Genomic DNA, 19,460 nt, shown 5'->3' with positions numbered 1-19,460 from the left:
CTTCATGCTCTAATTATTCATTCATGTGTATGAAGAGAGTGTCTCACGTACATTGACTTGCAACCTCAATCGGTTCTTAATTCCAAAGTATTGATACCGAAATATTCGGTACGATATGGTATCGTACCGAAATATTTGGTATTATACTGGTATACAATTTGGAATTTTTTGTATATACCAAAAAACACCTAAATAATATATATAAATTAAAAATATATAATAATTTTAAATAATTAATTAATTTTTTTTAAAATATAATGTATTTTTTCGATATAAAACGGTATATAGCGATATCGTACCGCAACATCGGTACATCGCAGTATTTTGATATAATCGGTATGCTAATTATACATACCGAAATTTTCGGTACGATATCGATATAAATATTTTTAATACTGTAATTTTCGATATCGTATGTTTTTTTCGGTATAATACGGTATACTATCTTTGGTAAAAATGTGATTTGATTTTATAATATTTTTATTTTTTAGACATTTCTTTTGTAACTATGATTCATTTTTATTTGGTTTACATCATAATCATATTTATTGTTTATACTTTAAATTTTTTATCCATCTCTTACTCACACAACTTACTTAGATTAATTAACATCTGTGTGTTTTAAATTTGCATTTATTTCACATATTATATTTTATGCTCATACAATATATATATAATTAAAATACTTTGCCCTTTTGAAGTTGGAGTTGATAGCCACCTACCCCAAATTTCTCATATATAAAAACTATTAGCATGCTGACGTCTCAATAGGAAATTCACCACCAGCCACAGCGTTTCTTCCAATTTCGGGTATGTCAACGCTTATGTATGCTTCAATTTCATGCTACATATAATGAGTTTTCCACCCGTGAATCTCGTCTGTTTCTGCATTTACATATGTGCGCGAAGCTTTTCTGTACGGGCATTCTTTTCTTGTGGCAAAGGAGATTTTTTGTAATGTTTTGACCTGATTTGAGGAAAATCTGGTTTTGTTTTGTCGTGTTGAGTTATCAATTTTTTTTGGTAAATTGGGCACCTTTTCTCTTTAGTTTTACTGCTGTTTTACCATGGGTTTATCGAACTGTTCTACTTTGGTTTTGTTTTTTAATGTTTGAAGGATGTTGATTGAAAGTGTCTTGCATATTGATGAAAAAGGTGATAATCAGAGTGATAAAAGATTGGACCTTTGAAGTTTTCTGGTGATTCTTTTTCCTGTGTATATTCTAAAAAGTGAAATTTCTTAATTAATCTATAACACTGAAAGAAAATCTTGGCTCAAAATTTGGTGGGATTGAGTTGTTGTATGGTGATTCATATATTGAAAATTTCATTTTTTTGAAACTGAATCGTGTATTTTGAAGAAAGAGGAGAGATACATGGAGGCAAAATTTTCCCAAAGCTTACAATTGCCGGCAAGGATAAACTCTGAAAATATTGCAAGGAAATCAAGTAATTCTTTACAGTTTTTGCGGAGAAATGGGGAACGAAAGTCGTATCTGGCTCCTGCTTCTATTAATCTGCTGGCTAGAAAAGGAAGAACTCAGGGCCCAATGGTGTTAAAGGTTTTCTGCTCCTCTGGAAATGTTCCAGGTGATTATGAATAGATGAGGTATCATTTGGTTTGAAACTTGTATGGACGGACAACTGTTATAACAATATTTTTTTTCTTTTTCTGTTGAAACATAAACATCGCATATTTCAAATTTGGTGCTGATTGTAACCATAGTTGTCAAAGGCGAGCGCCTTAAGGCGAGAGGCGCCACCAGGTGAGGACCCTGTGCTGGGACTCCAGGCACAGTGATTCACTAAAGTGAGTTCAAGCACTCGCCTGTTCTAGCCTTGGAAGTTTACTCAGGCGCGCTTGAGTGAATTTATTTAATTACTTGTTTAAAACATATAGCCCAAACCCAAACCCTACCAACCCAACGCCCCAACACCGGAATCAGAAGAAGAGAGCTATGAATAGAAGAGCGACTACATCCAAAACAACCAGAAAAAGACCGATTTTACATCTTTTGGATGAAGAGAAAGAAGAAAATGATGAATTCCAAGAAGAACACAAGTGAGGTTTCTGATGATTCGATGGAAGGAGATAAACTTGATTCGGATGATTGAAGAATTTTATTCATGTTATTAATTACTATGAACTTATTAAATATTTTTTTAAATTTAAAAATGTGTGCCTTGTTACGGGAAGGGAATGCCTTGCCTTGAGCCTCGGGCTCCATGGCCTCGGTGTGCCTTGAGCCCTTGACAACTATGATTGTAACTAAAAAAACTGCTGATTTCATTGGATCCTTTTGGTTTTGTTATCTCCAGTTTACGGAAGATGGTTTGTCAAATGATGGTCAAGCGATTCATTAAAATTGCTCAAATAATTTTTTTTATCAAAAATTACCTGAATGGTTGACAGAGATGATAAGACGAATAACATTTAAGTGTCATCAGTTTGAGAACAGACACAAACAAGTGCCTGATTTTCCATATATGCGCACCAATTTTGTACCTCTCTCACCTGAAAAGATATAAACCGTCATTCAAATTATTGAAAGTATGCACCATTTTTCATTTGTTTGCTATCAATCTCTAGCTTCGGAATTTCATCTTCTAACATCATAGTTTTCGGGTTAAAATCATGAAACATGTGATCTTAATTTAGTGGTCAACATTTTTTAATATTTTATGAAAAAGGCCACTATTTTTGCGGTATAGATGATATAACAATCAACATTAGTTACGTCAAGCATATGTAAAGACAAGGACTGCAAATATTGTGCAGTGACAATGCTATGCCGTGTGGACTATATAACTATTACATTGTATTTCCACACAAACAAACTGCATCATAGGAATATCATGGCTGATCGAAAGTTCGAGACTGTGAACCTCATATAGTTGATATTTGGGAATAATCTGTGTTTGCTTATGGGTCAAACCTTTCCTGAATTTTTTTTACTATCCACACTCGGTTCTTTCTTTCTTTTGTGTCATTAATTCAGCTCATCGTCAATGCTGAGTAAATACATAATTTTAGCTTCTATTAAATTGTCCATGTATCTATTTTCTGTCAGTCTTCAGTGTTTTCTGTCGAGGCGGTTGTTTGAATTTTCCATTGGTCACACGTCATATACGAAGAGAACAAACTGATAGACCTAAGTTTCTAGCATCACATGAGTCACTAATTTTTTGTATTTTTCTGTCTTTCAGCTAAAGTACTAGAGTCTGGAAGCCTTCCTTCATTTGATGAATCTATAATTTTACAGGTAAGTTCACTTGACATTTCTTCTTTAGATTAATGTCCTAAAACCTTAGCTGACATACCTAGTGTTATGTCATTAAAAATTATAATGTTAATGATGTCATAAAGATGTGTAAAGCTTTTTAGAGTGCGAGAAGCTGCCTTTCTCCTTGGGCAGTAATGGAAAAATAAACAGTTGGACGTGTTCTTGAGTATTTGAGCAATTGAAGTCTGCTTTTAACTTTATTAAATGCATGTTGCAGAATAAATCTGAAGGAATTGAACCATATCTAAATGGACGTTGTATATATCTTGTTGGTAAATGCACCCATCAGTTTTTTTGAATCCGTGTGAACTACTTTGTGTCTTCGCCCTTTAACCTTTTTCTTTCTTTCTTTCCTTTTTTTGTGTTTTTAATTATACAGGGATGATGGGATCTGGGAAAACTACAGTGGGCAAGGTTTTGTCAGAAGGTCTTGGATATTCTTTTTGCGACTGGTTGGCACCAAAACTTCATTCTTCTTCCTGATAAGTGAGGAGCCATTTAAAATTCAAAAAGTGCTATTTGAAAATGGATTTGTTGGATCCTTTGATTAGTAATTGAAAATTGCTGATTTCATCAAGTATGATTGAGACTTAATTGTGTTATTAATCACTACTTGCTATTTATGATTTTACCCTCCACCAGCTCAGTTATTAGAGATATGCTAAGGTTTATGGATATTTAGAGCCTTAATGCCAAGCGCAAGGTAAGGCACGTGCCTTATCAAAGTGAGGTGCCGTAAGGGATATAATACTAGGGATCTTAATACATGTAGAAAATTTAATCACATAAAGTCCAATGTCAATGACAATTAAAAATCCTTATAATTAGTCTATTAGTGAATTAAATGCAATTACTTTTCATTTTACTTTAGATTCACTATATCTATATTGAAGGTGCATTTAAAAGGTGTCTTGAAATGCACCAAGGCTCGTGCTACATAGCCAAGGTGTGTGCTTTACTGAAGGGCTGCGCCTTGAGCTTGGTGCATGCCTTTTGGATTTTAATAACTATGGCTGATCCTTGCAATACATATCAATAGTTTTACTTGTGAATGCTTCAGTGACACGTTAATAGAACAAGCTGCTGGTGGAAACACAGTGGCTGAAATATTCAAGATATATGGTGAGAGCTTCTTCAGAGATAGTGAGGTAAGAAAAAAACTTCTTTCCTATTCAGTTGGTCATTTCAGGCTTTGACACCAAACAAAAGACCTCGGACATTGAGTTTTTATTAGAGCCTGTATTGGTTAAGCCTAAGCTTATGATTATTGAATAGTTTATATGCCTGTTGATATTCAATTATCAATTTGTTTTATGATGAGTTAGTTGAAAGTTAATCCATCTTTATTCTCCCAGGGAATTATTTAGATTAGTTATTGATTGATTTATTTGCTTTAACCACCCACAAGATTTATGCTTGTAAGTACTAGAAAATCTTGTGCTTCAACGGATAGTTTACTAGGATAGTGTGGCCAGATTTCCCAATAATACCGTTTTTGCATATGGACTGCGGTTTGAATGCTTTAAAAGAAACTTTGATATCTATCCAATGCGGGCCAGTGATACAAAACCAATTTCGCCGTTTAGCTAGGATTTTCAAAGATTCCGAAATCGGTTAACCAATTTGGTCGAGAAATATTTCTTGTTATTTTATATGATTCATTTAATGTGAAGCATAGTTGTCAAAGGCGCGCCTGAGGCGCGCCTCAGGCGCTAGGCGGAGCTTCAGCGCCTTATGGGCAACCAGGCGACGGTGCATGGGTGGGCGAGCGCCTTTAGCGCCTTGAAGCCGCCTTTCTCCGGGCGATAGGCGTTCCAGGCGTTGCGCCTTTTTTTCAGAACCATGATCGCATCGCATAAGCAGGTTTCTCCTTTATTTTTTAATGACCCAAAGCCCAACTAAATAAGCCCATAACTAATTTCAGCCCACAAGTAATTTATTTTTAAAAAAAAAAGCCTAGTTTTGCTTTGCATGTCGATACGTATTCTCATTTCTCCCTGCCGATTGAAGCTTCTGCCGCACACCATTCTCCCCTGCCATTTCTGCGCACACCATTCTCCCCTGCCTATTGAAGATTGAAGCTTTATTTATTTAGTTTTTCATATAGTTCATTTTTATTAATAGTTGATTTTTAGTAGAACATAAATATATAATACATTCTCTCTATATTATCGCCTCGTGGCTAGGCGATCGCCTTTTGTCGCCTAGGCGTTCGGGCGCTAGGCAGTGGCTCGTCGCCTTGACGTCGCCTAGCGCCTTGACAACTATGATGTGAAGTCACCGACTATTAACGCCATTGTATTTGTTTAATTGGCGTAATAGCATCAGCATCATGCTCCATGTTTTATTGAGTTTCGTAATTGTTGGAGAATGTGACAATCTTTCTGTCTCGACTGCAATTCTTCTTTCTTCTGTTCTTTAGACAGAGGCATTGCAGAAACTGTCTTCGATGCATCAATTTGTTGTTTCTACCGGTGGGGGTGCAGTGATCCGACCAATCAATTGGTAATAAAATGTGAAGCTCTTGTGGCATTTTTAAGTGGTCGACTTGCTATTTCAACAGTGTTTCACGGGTCACCGTTTATACTTACTAGGAGATACATGCAAAAGGGCATCAGTGTTTGGCTAGACGTACCTTTGGATGCCTTAGCACGTAGAATTACTGCTGTAGGTACTGATTCTCGACCCCTGTTGGACCAAGAATCTGGTGATCCTTATTCCAAGGTAACTCACCGCATTTTATTAAATTTGGAATTCGTCAAGAATGGTACAGGTCTCGTGTACTTTTTCAACTTATGAAAATCGTGCTGAGGCTATTGCGATTGTGAGTTGGGTTAAACTTGGACGTGAGTAGATTCCGATTAAAATATGTCTGGGTTTGGGTTTCTATAGGTTCAGCTCATGGAAGACCCGATCCAATCAAAATAAATTTATTTTAACGAAAATTGGTGGCACAGAAAAATTTATGCTGCATTCGCTCGTAAGTATATGTATTTTTAATGATTTTGGGTTTCAAATAAGACTACTGAAAGTTGTTTTAAGTATATAATATCTCTTTTGAAGTCCAAGAAATATGTACCTGTGTTTCTCCACGTGGGACTAGTAAACGATGAGTGAGATTGCTATTTGTCAGTGATTGTAAAGTTGGAACGTATACTGAACTTTATTATTCTTTAGAAAATTTATGTATTGACAATTAGATTATAGATTTATGGCTGCATATGTGTGAGCCATATTGGACTAAACTAGGTAACAGGGATACATTTAAAAAAAATTGGCCGAGTTTGAGCCGACCATCTTGGCTCACTTGTACGATTGACGGGTTGTATGTATACATATGATCCAGGTTCCGTTAAAAAATCAGATAAATTTTCATTCTTTGATATTTTATTGGTGTCTTCTGTTTTTTTGTCCTTATGTGTAACTTCGTTATGTAGACCATGAAGCGATTATCAACCCTTTTCAAAGAGAGGGGTGAAGCATACGCCAATGCTGATGTCCGTGTCTGCCTAGAAAGTAAGATTGCAGTATCTTGTTTCATTTTTGTTAAATTCATTCTTTTGCTCTTTAATTTTTTGTCAAAAATCATGACCGCTCCACCCCACCCCCTGAATGCATGCTATAAATCCATCTGCCCACGTAACTTTATTGATGGATCAATGTTGATCTTTGTATTTAGATATTGCCGCGAAACTCGGATTAATGGATGTATGCAATCTCACACCTAACGTAATTGCCATTGAGGTCTGCCTGTCTCCTTCTCCAACTCCTTTGTTTTTGACCAAGTAGTTTCTCTTATCGACTTAACTGGGTATGATGTGACAACAGGTGCTTTCACAAATCGAAACCTTCTTGAAGAAAAAGAAAAACGGTATTTGATTCTTTCATTCCTTCATAATCGAAGAGGTGATTGCCGCATTTCAGTTTTTCCAGTTCAAATACACGGCAGTTGCGACAGTTGAGCTTCTTTGATTGTGTTCGAGGATGTTGTGCTATATAGCTACTGTACAGAATAACATGTTGGATGCTGCTGTGTGTCCTCTTTTGTTTTTATTTTTGTACCCTTTCTTGTTTGATGGATGATCATTGCTACTATATATACAGTGGTTCACTCTTGTCAAAAGAGAAAACATCGTTTTCTATATTGTTTGTAGAATATGTGTCAAAAACAAGGATGTCTGTCAACCGTGTAACTTTAAATCGAGTTTTTATTTTGTTGTGTACTTACATATTACTTTGGATGATAATGATATTCCAATAATATGAAAATTTATATCCAAATTTTATGAATCCAAATCTAACCATCGGTGCCCGATTTCAATCTCGGTATACGAATCGAAATTGAAGAATATACGGTTTAGAGTTTGAATTAAAAGTTATGGTTTTAACTTGACTTCAGAATTTGAATCAAATCAAGATCGGGTCGAGGTGGAGTTGATTAGTTAGCCCGTAACTTTTTATCCTCATGTTACTATTAGAACCTGATAACATTTTATATTAAAAAAAAAAAACTACATTTAAAAAGGAGAAATAAAAGAAAATAATCAAATTACCTTTAAAAGAAAATTTTATACGTGATTTACTCATATTTCAAAGGCCCATTTCTTTTTTTTATAAAATATATAAATTAAGCACCCCCAAACCATATCGACTAAAATGTTTTTCACATTGTTCCTCCTTTCACTCCTGGTGGATTTGGCCTCCTCACAGAGCAATGAAGGATACGAAGTTCACGTCGTGAACGTTCTTCCTAACAACGATTCCCCATTGAAGATCCATTGCGCCTCCAAGACCACTGATCTCGGCAACCATACGCTCTACGTGACCAACGATTTCTACTGGCATTTCCGGATGAACTTTTGGCACACTACCATGTTCTTCTGTAGTTTCCATTGGGGTTCGAGGAATCAAGCCTTCGAAGTGTTTAATGAGGACATTGCCTACACTTGCGGATTTAAACCAGATGGGAACATATGCAATTGGTCCGTTAGAGAAGATGGGTTTTGGCTTAGTTCCTCCGGGGCCGAGTCAGGATTAAGAAATATGGTTGGGTTTTGTTAGAACAATGAAAATTAATTTTTTATCTGTTTAAGATATGAATAAAATATGACCAATTATATATAAAATAAATAAATTTTGTCCTGTTGAAAATCCAAAACTCAACTACACATTATATATTCGTAGTGGAAGGAATTTTTTTTCACTCATCTTCAATATCTAGAAATATATTAAAATAACTCACCCTTCGTTTTTTTTTATGAACACATATAATAGATGGTAAATACAGAGAATATAAAATACACTGGGCATATCCAAGGATCATAATATCAGTGCTCAAAAACCATAATCGAAGAAAGTAGTTATATAAAAAAATAGATACATTGCATTAATGAAATCCAAATACCGAGACACAAAATATAAACATCAGGCAGCAGCAATCAACATGAATCAAAATCTTTCGAAAGATAAGAGGATATTGAGAAAAATAATAATGCTCAAAAGTAAATTTTATTTTAAGAAATAAAATAAATTTATAATATATTTGATTTAAAATTAATTATATACTAGGTAGGAGGTTATTGAAAAAATAATAATGGTCAAAAGTTTAAGAAATAAAATAAATTTATAATATATTTGATTTAAAAATTCGTGCACTAAAGTCTAAATTCAAGTTGTAATCATTTTTTCTTCAAGTTTTAATCATTTTTCTTCAAAATTGGACAATAATCATTTTCATTAATTTACAATCACAAATTTCAAGATTCCAACTCTCTTCCTCGCACACACTAGAATCCACCCGCCATGACAGGTCAATCCGCCGCCGCATCGCCCCTGTGTCCTTCATCACAACTCATCCCGAACCTGCCAGATGATATCTCCGTCCAAATACTGGCCAGAGTCCCCCGTTCCCACCATCCGTACCTCTCTCTAGTCTCAAAATCATGGCTGTCTACCATAAAGTCCCCTGAGCTCTTCCGCACTCGATCCCTCCTCCGCGTCTCCGAATGCTCTCTATACCTCAATCTCCGCTTCGATTCTTCCTTCCACTGGTACTGTGAACAAACCCTTCAATCCAAACGTTCGCTGGTACCCCTCCCCCCAATTCCTCAGAGCCGCATCGGGCCTTCGACTTCAGTGCTTGGCCACAAAATTTACATGATAGGCGGTTCTATCAATGACATCCCATCCAATGATATTTGGGTCTTTGATTGTAGGTTTAATAAGTGGGCAATCGGGCCGAAAATGCGGGTGTCCCGGGAGTTTTCCGCCGCGGAAAATTGGGGCGGGAAAATCTATGTCATAGGTGGGTGTGTGGTGGATAATTGGGCTCGTTCCATCAACTGGGCCGAGGTTTTTGACCCCGAAAGCGGTTCTTGGGCAGCGGTTCCGAGTGCAATTGAGGTGAGGGACAAGTGGATGCACGCTAGTGCCATGATAGGGAATAAGCTATACGCAATGGCCGATAGGGGAGGCGTGGTTTTCGACGTGGGCCATGGGGAATGGGGCAATGTGCCTAAAAGGTTGGACATGGGTTGGAGGGGTCGGGCTGCGGTGGTTGGTAATGTGTTGTATTGTTATGATTACTTGGGGAAGATTCAGGGATATGATGTGGAGATGGATGTTTGGAAGGAGTTGAGAGGGGTAGAGAAAGGATTGCCGAATTTCTTGTGTAACTCGACAATGGTGAATTTGGATGGTAAGTTGTGTGTGGTGTGGGAAGGGAAGGGAAGTGGGAAAGAGGTGGATATTATGTGTGCTGAGATCGAGGTCAAGAAAGACTGTGATGGAAGTTTGGGTGGGAAGATTTTAAGGTTGGATGTGATTCTCGTGGTTCCGAAAGGGGCTTCGATTGCTCATTGCTTGGCGGTTGAACTTTGATGAAGTTCTTGGCGGTTGTTGAACCATGGTAGGATGAAGGGGTACGTCTTTGCTATTTATTTAGCTTTATTTTGCAGTTTATTATATCAATTACGGACATCGAGTTTAAAGATTGTGATAGACTTGAGTCCGTTTAGTCTGGAGATTTGTTAAAATGCTTAATTTATATTGTACATTGTCTGGCCTGAGATCTGGGATGAGTGAGTGCAAGAAGATGAGTGTGTAAGTTGCTTTAGTGAACATGTTTCGGAAATGAAATAGTCCATGCATGGGTTGTAAGTTTATAAGAGGTATTGAAGTCATGTGTAGGTGTAACATGATCCTATGATTAGTGTTTCTAAGTGTAGTTGAATAGCCCCCACATTTCCGGTTATGCAACTGTTGTAGCATGAAAATGTTGGTTCGGAAGACACTTTTCTTGCCTATCTTTAGCTGCAGAATTTCGTTGGTGAATATCGTTTTGGAATATTGTATTTGATTCTAGTCGAATACCATGTAGAAGCTAATCTTTTGTTTTTTCTGTGCGTGTTAATATTTCTTCCGGCAGAGACTAAGCACGCCAAAATTTTCAAGATGCAGTCTTGGCCCTAAGCCGATTTTGCAATATCGAGTTGCATTTGATTACTGCAGCGACCTAAATTTTCAAGGTTCGTAACGTTACAGCAGCAGACTCGTATTAAAGATAACCGGTCTTGCCGAGACATGCAACATATATCCGCCATTTTATGAGTTCAGCCACTTAAAGCCGTTCGGAACTAACATACAATGTGTTGCATAAATGCGTTTTGAATTCGCTTTTAAAGGCATATATATTCATGATTGTGTTGTGTGCATATACTCAGGACTGTGTTGTGTGTATTTTCAATGATGGGTTAAAATTGATTGGAGTCGGTTTTGAAACCCTTTGAGTTTCATTTTGTGATCCATATTTCAAAGCATACGGTGGATTTTTGTACAAAATTTGAGTTAAATTATTTATATTTTTCTCTCCTGAAGTTTTATCAAGTTCCATATTCTAAATTAATTGGTATACAAAAAACGTACTGCAAATTTATGTGTTTTAACGTAATATATTCATCGTGTCTCCTAGCCAGATTTAATATTTTATCGATACAACATAATTATTATTAATAATATATTTTAAATTTCTTGAACATTTTATTTCGACTAGCTAGTTAATATATTTGGATGTTTCGAAATGAGTTTGAACTCGAGCTTTGATTCAAATTGAAGTTGAGCCAAGACTGTTAAAATTTCTTGAGTTACAAATTGAAATCTAGTTTGAACAAGAATGCAGCCTTTAAATTTTGTGATATTCGATTTGATTCCGTTCGTTCACATACTCGATACATATATTTATATATATATTTATATTTATTAAAGTCAAACTCTTTTTACAAACAAATTCTGGTACACATATTAATATATAGGTATATAATAATTGATCACCTCATAATAACCACTTTGGTATGTCTTTTCATTTTACTAAGTTATTTTCAAGGCATATTAGTTTAAGATATCATAAATAACGATCAAATTAAAGATTTATAATTGTTTTTACTTTTAAAAGTTAGAATTTTTATATTTGTCAGTCAATTTGGTGAATAGCTCTTGGCACTCCCTCTAAATTTTGTGCAAACAAAAACTAACAAAATCAAAGAATAAAAGATGAACCTTTGTCCAAAAATTAAATACACATGTGATATCTTTGTCTTAAATCTTAAAAATTAAATATTTAAAATGAGTTTATAATGAGTTACAATGGATTTCTATAGCAATTTGGGTTAATCATTTTCGTTAAGCGATGACGAATACGAAGTAGTTGCTATAGGGGCTCATTGTACAGTCACGCAGCAGCAGGCCCGGGCTCGGGGCGTGACAAATCATATCAATTATAATTTATAACAAATCAAACAAAACAATTCAACATATACAAAAAAAAAAAACTTAAAAATGCACGTAACACATGCTCCCGTCTACTAATTTTAATTATTGATGCACGTGATTTTTGCCATGAAATATATGTACACTTCTGTATTCGTGCACATTCGATCACCATCTTAATTTTTTTACCCCAAAAAAGTAAAAAAAAAAAAAAAAAGGTACAGTACTAGTGTTGTGTCTAATTGACATATATCTAACAACACATGTAGTGTTGTCATGAAAATTTCCAAACCAACCAACGAACCGATGTAAATGTCATAAATGCACAAGCAGATGATGCCATTATTATAATTGGCTGGCGATGGCATATAGACCCAGAATTTTACAAATTGGTCGAGAGAATTTGTTCTTATCATTTTCGTCACTTCCCTTTCTATGAAAATTTTCAGATGATGGAACCTTTTGATTAGGGATGGCAATTTTTCCCGCGTATTCGGGGCTCCGCGGGGAAAACTCGAAATGAGACGGATTCGGGGATATGTTAATGGATTTGGTTTCGGATTCGGGGATTTTTAAAAATCCCCGAAATATATTGGGACGGGTTTGAGAATCATATCCCCATACCAAACCCTTCCAAACCCACCCCGATAACATATATATATACATATACAGTTATATATATATATAAATACAGTAATATATATATTATATAAAAAAAAGTATATACAGTAATATATATATATATATATTATATAAAAAATATAATACTTATATATATATATATAATATATTCGGTTATTTCAAACGGGTTCGGGGACGGGGATTCCCCGATTAGTTAGATCCGGGAATGGTTGCGGGAATGGGAGCGGATGATATAATTAGAGGACGGGGATGGGGATGGCAAACCCGCTCCTGCCCGTCCCATTGCCATCCCTACTTTTGATGGGATAATTGGGTTGGACTCCCGATTCGGCTTATTTCCCCTAGTTTAAAAGTAGGGTGGGGATCCCACCTCTTGATTCATGTTTTTTCTTTTCGATCGAGTAGAGTTAATTTTTAAGATTGTGTTGAGATTGATAGATCTGAGATATACATGTCAAAACGGGCTGACGGGGCGGGTTAGCTCGCCACCCGCCGCAACCCGCCATTAGGCTGGGCGGGGCGGACCAGCCCGCCATTTTGGCGGGCCTCTAAATGGCCAACCCAGCCCAACCCACCTTGGGTCGCGGGTTAGGCGGGCCAACCCGCTTATTATTTTTTTAAAAAAAAAATACTAAACAATATTAAAATAAACATAGAAGAAAAATATATTTCAGTCAAATAGTTTCCTAAAAAACTTAAAGACATTGAAATAAGACATTGAAAGCATACAACAATCAACATAATCCATAAAAAATAAAGTGCTTATTCTAATTCACACAAGATTTCATCGTACACGTGTACTAAAAATTAACTCATGTAATATCACCAACCGTAAATACAATGAAACCTTTAAATGTGAATTCCAAATCTTTTTTAGTATACACTTTCTCCAGTTTCTTAAGGGTTTGTCATCACAAGAAAACAAAAATTAACGATCTTAAGAGTTTGCCCGCACAAGGCACCTAGCTTTTACCATCCACATTTTCTTAAAAAGTGAGAAACATTGAAAGATAACAGAAAGTCGAGAAAACAGACGGTTGTAAATTTCAGAAAATATTATGTGTTCAACAATACACATAATTACTTTATTTACTATATTATTTCGATAATTCCGGATTAATTCGAGTTAAACATTAAAAAAAATGAGGAGACTGGAGAGTATAACATCTTAAAAAAAAATAGAAGCATAGAGATTTTACCAGAGTGATTGAAGTTAGGCACATAAGAAAAAATAAGGAAGAAATAGAAATTTTTATATAAAACTTTAAAAATATAAAATCGATCCTAATTTAGCGGGCCAGCCCGCAACCCAAACAGGGCTCAACCCGTTTGGCCTGCAACCCAAACAGGCTCAATCCGTTTGGCCCGCCTCCAAACGGGCGGCTATTTTATCAATCTAACCCGTTCAATTTTTATGGCCGGCCAATTTGACAAGCCTAATCTGAGACGTTGGTGTCACGAATAAATTTATTTGATATCAAATTATATAATTTTAATAATGTACCTTCAAATCTAATCCCACTCAAATTCTATCGGTTGAAGTGGTACGTAAATATATTTTAGTTGGTAGGCCAAAAATTAATAGGAGACTTGGCATAATTAAATGCGTGCACCAAAAAAGTGGACGATGGTTATTGACTATTTCTCGACTCTTGGGACAATCTATTGTTGAGTAGTAATGATCAGATTTGATTTATGGATCACTCATTGACAAAGTCATAGCTAAAAATGTCGGATGGAATTGAGTCTTCTAACAAATTGTGGTAGATTCGGATAAAGGGCTGTATATAAATTATGACAAAAATTTGTGTAAGACGGTATCAAATGTAGTATTTTGTAAGACATATATCTTATTTGGATCATCTATAAAAAAGTACTACTTTTTATGCTACGAATATTATTTTTTATTTTGAATATCGGTAGTTTTTGACCCGTCTCACAGATAAAAATTCGTGAGATCGTCTTACAAGAGACTTACTCATATATAAATTAAATCGAACCCTTATTTTAATTTAGTTAAATAAATATTAAAAATCCACAGTATTTTATAATATAAGTTGTAAAAAATTAAAATTTAACTAAGCCGAACTGACAACCTTATCTTATTCGCTAAAATTCTATAAATTCGAACAGTAATCAAGTAATTACCACACGGTTCGATCATGATTTTTCACCTCAGTCTAATTTGAAAATGTGGTTAGTCTTAATTAGCACACGCCTTAATTCAACCATATACATGAAAAGTCATCCGATAACAATTTATCTAAATACATTATATATTAAACATAACATCATAAACACGATTTATCTTACTATCGTCGTCCCAAATATGTATATGATTTTTTGTGTTTTTACACAGATTAAAAATATCATTATAAAACAAATTTTACAAGAAAATTTCGTATTTTATCATTATGTAAATCATCCAAGAAATGGTTGTATATCTTCCCAATACTTATTTCATATTAATTTATCAGCAACAAAAAAAACCCATTAAATATAAAAAATGAACTACATATTTGAAAAATCGAAAAAAATACACACGTCGTATATTGACGTAATATTATAGTAAAAGCTTTATTTTTTTCCCAAACAAATCACTAATGTATCACAACATATATTTGCTTCGGTCTATTGGGTAGATCTCTTGTGAGACGGTCTTATGAATCTTTATCTATGACGAGTCAACCCTATCGATATTCACAATAAAAAGTAATACTCTTAACATAAAAAGTAATTTTTTTTTTTCATGAATGACTTAAATAAGATATATATCTAATAAAATACGGAACATAAGATCATCTCACGTAAGTTTTTGTTGGATCGATATTACATCAGGTGCAGAGGATGTTTTGAATTAAAATAAAAAATTGGGAGAGGAAACCTGACAATATTAAGTGAAATAAAGTCATTTTGGTCCACAGTTAAATAAAGCAAATCTCCCAATCACCCTCTACCCATCTACGTATATTTAACTCAACCCCAAGAATAAATTATCAATCCTCCAACAAAACAAACACGACACAGACACAGACACAAACACAAACATTCAGTGTGATTGGAGAAGACGATGAATGCGCAGAAGTTAGCCGAGAGCATATGGAACCATCCCGCGGGGCCAAGAACCATCCATTTCTGGGCACCGACGTTCAAGTGGGCCATCAGCGCGACCAATATTTTCAATTTCTCGATGCCGCCGGACTCGATCTCGTACCCTCAGCAGACGGCATTCGTCGTCGCGGGGTTCATCGGCGCCCGTTACTGCACGGTGATCACGCCCAAGAATTGGAATCTTTTCAGCAATAATTTTGCTTTGGGTTGCAACTTGCACAGGTATTTATCAGCTGGCGAGAAAAGCCAAGCATGACCACTCCTGATCATCTGATTAATTAATATTCAGGATTACTTGTAAAATCAGGTTTTGGTTGGTTAATTCCCATGGATGGATTTGGAGTGTGATTCAAAGGGGCTGGCTAGTTTCTTGAATAATTAATCTGCATGCAAGCACCTGCGTATGCGAACCAATTATTTAGCAATTTAATTTCTTTGACAACTTGTATGAGATGCGATATCTGCAAGAAAAGAGAAGCGGTTTGGGTAATTTGCATTCTCCTCGATCTCCTAATTTTTCTGAAATAATTGATATCATTTTCTCCATTGACATGTTATAAATTATAATCAATGGTTTTATGGGTAGTAGTTATGCAAATAGAGGATTTATTAAATATATATATATATATATATATATATATATATATTACAAAAAAGGAGGAAAAATTCAATTATTTAACATATCCGCGCTAATGATTTTATAGTTTACACAATTAAAAATAATTGGCCTAATCGAATTAGATTAGATTTAAACAAATTTAAAACTAATTTTTAATTCGTTTTGTTCAGTTTATTTCATTTGGTTAAATTGAATAGGTCTCCCTTATCTCTATTAAGAAACGAAAAATAATTTGACCTCAATAATTTTTTTTTTTAAAAAAAAAAAGAAAGAGAAAATGAAATTATAATACGAAAAGACCATACCACTTAAGCAAACGATTAGTTGCTCAAGACTAAGAGAAAACGATGTTAAATGGGTAAATAATGTAAACAAATTATATAGGATATTAATTACAGCTTAATTATTACACTTAGTAAAATTACAATTTTGTTGCATTATATTTATCATTTTGATAATTTTTATTTTGAAATTTCAATTTTAATAATGTATCTTATAATTTTTGACAATATTAATTTTTTTCCAATATAAATCTTCATATGATATTACATACGTTAGAGTCATGTTCCGTGTCAGCATTATTAGTGCCTCGTGAAAAAAATGATGAGATTACAAAAAAATAAAAACCAAAGATAACATAATACAATTAAAATTTAGGAACGCTGAAAAAAAATAGCAAAGAGATAAATATATATGACATAAATTATATTTTTTCAGATATATATATATATGTGTGTATTGTTTATTTATTTTTATTTGCGAACTGACCACAACAAATGATTCATCTTTGACTTGTCGCCACAGGTCCGTGTACCACATGTACGATTCTGCATAAAATACGCATAAAATTACAATGAGTAGAAAATTTGGAAAAATAAAATAAAAATTGTAACTTTGTTAAAAAAATTTGCCCACATATATAAAAGATCCACGCTGGACTCCATACGTCAGTAAGTTTTAGACTTATATTATAATTATATTTCTTTAAATTAATTACAATTTCGTAATAATCGATTAATTAATTAATTATGTATGTAATAATCGATTAATTAATAATGGCTCCTCGTGTATTTGATTAAATGCATCCACGTGAAACTGTGTATGAAATGCTCTGCAGAAATTTAGCTTTAGTGCTTTAATATTGCTCCTTTATGGTCGAAGAGCTCTGAATTCTCGAAAGGAGCTAAATAGGCGTCTCTTATTTTTCGAGGGACCCAAAACTTGTATGTATATTGGAGATCGAATGAGATCTAGCTCTATTCATATCACATGGGGAGTAATTTTTCCTATGTATCGTACACAAAGACCTTCAGCTTTTATCCTTTCAATTTGATTTTTAAAAAGTTCTTTGGGATTTGATCAAGAAACAGATACAAAATACATGAAATAAAATGTGATTGTTTGTAAAACAAATTTTATAGCATGATCAGAACATAATCAACAACATTAAACACAATATGTCGATATTTTGTATGTCAAAACGTGCTGCACCAAAATATAGGTAAACAAATGATCAATAACCAAAATTTATTGCAATGTAAAATAAAATAGTATTCTAACTAGCAACATAAGTATAGACTAACGAAATAAATTTGTAATGAAATAATGAAACAAAGAAACCGAAATATGTAACAAGTAAAGTTTCTTTAAAAGAAATTTGTCCAGATGCTTGAAGATCGACACTCATGGACGTTTATTTCTCAGGATACAACAGTTGTTGAAGCAGTAGCAAATTAAGCACAAACTCGCTACTCCGGCGAACTCTCGTAATTTTACTTTATCATCAAAACTTAACGGGGGTCAAATGAAAAGCTAGCAATTTAAAATACAAGAGAACACTTGAGTGAAATCTTGAATGTATTTGTAAAAAGTATATATAGATTGAGGAAATATTCAAATTATCTGTAAGCTCTAAAATAAACTCAATAACTTAATTTATTTAAAATGCAGGTATCTCAAAAATCAAGTTTTCATAACAACCAAACATTCAATTCACCAGCCCCAACATTTGGCAACCTCTTGCTCTTCCACTCCATGTGAAAAATAAATTATACAAGTGTCCCTTAGTAAATGGAATGAAAATATTTTCATGCTCAACATATGACAATAATATACCAAAACTTTACATAACATAAGTAATTTTGAAACATCTGCAAATTTCCTCTGGTTTCACTTTATTGAAAAATGTCATTATTTTTTAGTTTGGCCCAAAAGACTTGGGTCTCACATATAGTGTGTCCATGAACGAATCAATTATCCAACATGGCACACGTAGAAAAAATAACAAATTACTTATTTAATGAATAAAAATACGAAGAACACACAAATTCTTTTGAGACCATTTGATGTTAAATTTGTGAGACAGATATTCGATTTGATATATGAAAAACATTATTTTTATAACTAAAGTATTGTTTTTCTTTGACAAAATAATATTTTGTTAGTTCTATTATAAAAAAATATTGTGTAATATATATTAATTTAAGTGAAAAATATTATATTGTATGATATATACTAATTGGAATGAAAAATATTAATTTTTATATTCAAAAGTATTACCTTTTTACTACAAAGTCTTAGTTTTTTTCTGATAGATTTTTATCTCATTAGATGTGGAAACTGCTCAACACATGTTCTGCATGCTGAGATACTGAACAATCAACCAAACTGAAATCGGGACTTTAATTTCACTTTGAATATCTACATTCTAAGGTCCCTTTTCTTTAATTTATCATTACTCTTATTGGTTGTAGGCTACTGTTGGTAAATTAATCATCCTAAATCAGATTGGTTGTAGGCTAGCTGTTGTTGGTAAATTCTCTTCTGCATGCCAAACATTCATTCAGAGTTGGGTTTTTATCTTGGTTGCGATCCTGCTGCATGTCAAGTGACTTGTTTGACCAAAACACATCAAAGCCATTTGCATGATTGGTTCATTAATTTGTGATTTTATGGGAATGGGGCTTTTTTGTGCCATACTTGATTGGAAGCATCTCTTTGATTATCCTTGCTATAGGGAGCATCTCCCCAGGGTTTGTTTT

The 19,460-nt window shown here is 34.2% G+C and overlaps 2 protein-coding genes and 1 pseudogene across 11 annotated transcripts; all 3 read left to right on the top strand.

The window, feature by feature from the left end:
* Positions 1–685: 685 nt before the first annotated feature.
* Positions 686–7,502, top strand: LOC142539781 (shikimate kinase, chloroplastic-like). Of its 7 annotated transcripts, XM_075645484.1 has the most exons (12): positions 711–810; positions 1,118–1,199; positions 1,362–1,590; positions 3,208–3,263; positions 3,502–3,556; positions 3,664–3,736; positions 4,345–4,432; positions 5,707–5,789; positions 5,879–6,008; positions 6,722–6,800; positions 6,964–7,028; positions 7,113–7,502. In XM_075645484.1, exons 3-12 carry the CDS (start codon positions 1,377–1,379, stop codon positions 7,161–7,163), a joined length of 894 nt encoding a protein of 297 aa, XP_075501599.1. In that variant the 5' UTR covers positions 711–810; positions 1,118–1,199; positions 1,362–1,376; the 3' UTR covers positions 7,164–7,502. The 7 variants fall into 7 exon arrangements, with proteins under 7 accessions (XP_075501596.1, XP_075501599.1, XP_075501601.1 ...); XM_075645481.1 differs by lacking the exon at positions 1,118–1,199 and having other exon boundaries at positions 686–810; XM_075645486.1 differs by lacking the exon at positions 1,118–1,199 and having other exon boundaries at positions 719–810; positions 1,368–1,590.
* A 1,511-nt stretch (positions 7,503–9,013) lies between these two features.
* On the top strand, positions 9,014–10,969 carry LOC142539774 (F-box/kelch-repeat protein SKIP6-like). Of its 4 annotated transcripts, none has more exons than XM_075645469.1 (2): positions 9,014–10,191; positions 10,743–10,969. In XM_075645469.1, the coding sequence occupies exon 1, from the start codon at positions 9,087–9,089 to the stop codon at positions 10,161–10,163; it is 1,077 nt and encodes a 358-aa protein (XP_075501584.1). In that variant the 5' UTR covers positions 9,014–9,086; the 3' UTR covers positions 10,164–10,191; positions 10,743–10,969. The 4 variants fall into 4 exon arrangements, with proteins under 4 accessions (XP_075501584.1, XP_075501583.1, XP_075501582.1 ...); XM_075645468.1 differs by having other exon boundaries at positions 10,711–10,969; XM_075645467.1 differs by having other exon boundaries at positions 9,014–10,204.
* Positions 10,970–15,674: 4,705 nt separating this feature from the next.
* On the top strand, positions 15,675–16,145 carry LOC142538913 (mitochondrial pyruvate carrier 3-like; annotated as a pseudogene).
* Positions 16,146–19,460: the final 3,315 nt, after the last annotated feature.

The sequence above is a fragment of the Primulina tabacum genome, chromosome 3, assembly GCF_025594145.1.
Source record: "Primulina tabacum isolate GXHZ01 chromosome 3, ASM2559414v2, whole genome shotgun sequence".
Lineage (NCBI taxonomy): Eukaryota > Viridiplantae > Streptophyta > Magnoliopsida > Lamiales > Gesneriaceae > Primulina > Primulina tabacum.
This window is presented reverse-complemented; position numbering and strand designations above follow the sequence as displayed.

Coding starts and splice junctions, on each gene's coding strand:
- LOC142539781 (XM_075645479.1), top strand. Junction 3,264..3,501: donor ATGAATCTATAATTTTACAG/GTAAGTTCACTT, acceptor TGCATGTTGCAG/AATAAATCTGAAGGAATTGA. Junction 6,801..6,963: donor TGTCCGTGTCTGCCTAGAAA/GTAAGATTGCAG, acceptor CTTTGTATTTAG/ATATTGCCGCGAAACTCGGA.
- LOC142539774 (XM_075645469.1), top strand. CDS start 9,087: ATGACAGGTCAATCCGCCGCCGCATCGCCCCTGTGTCCTTCATCACAA.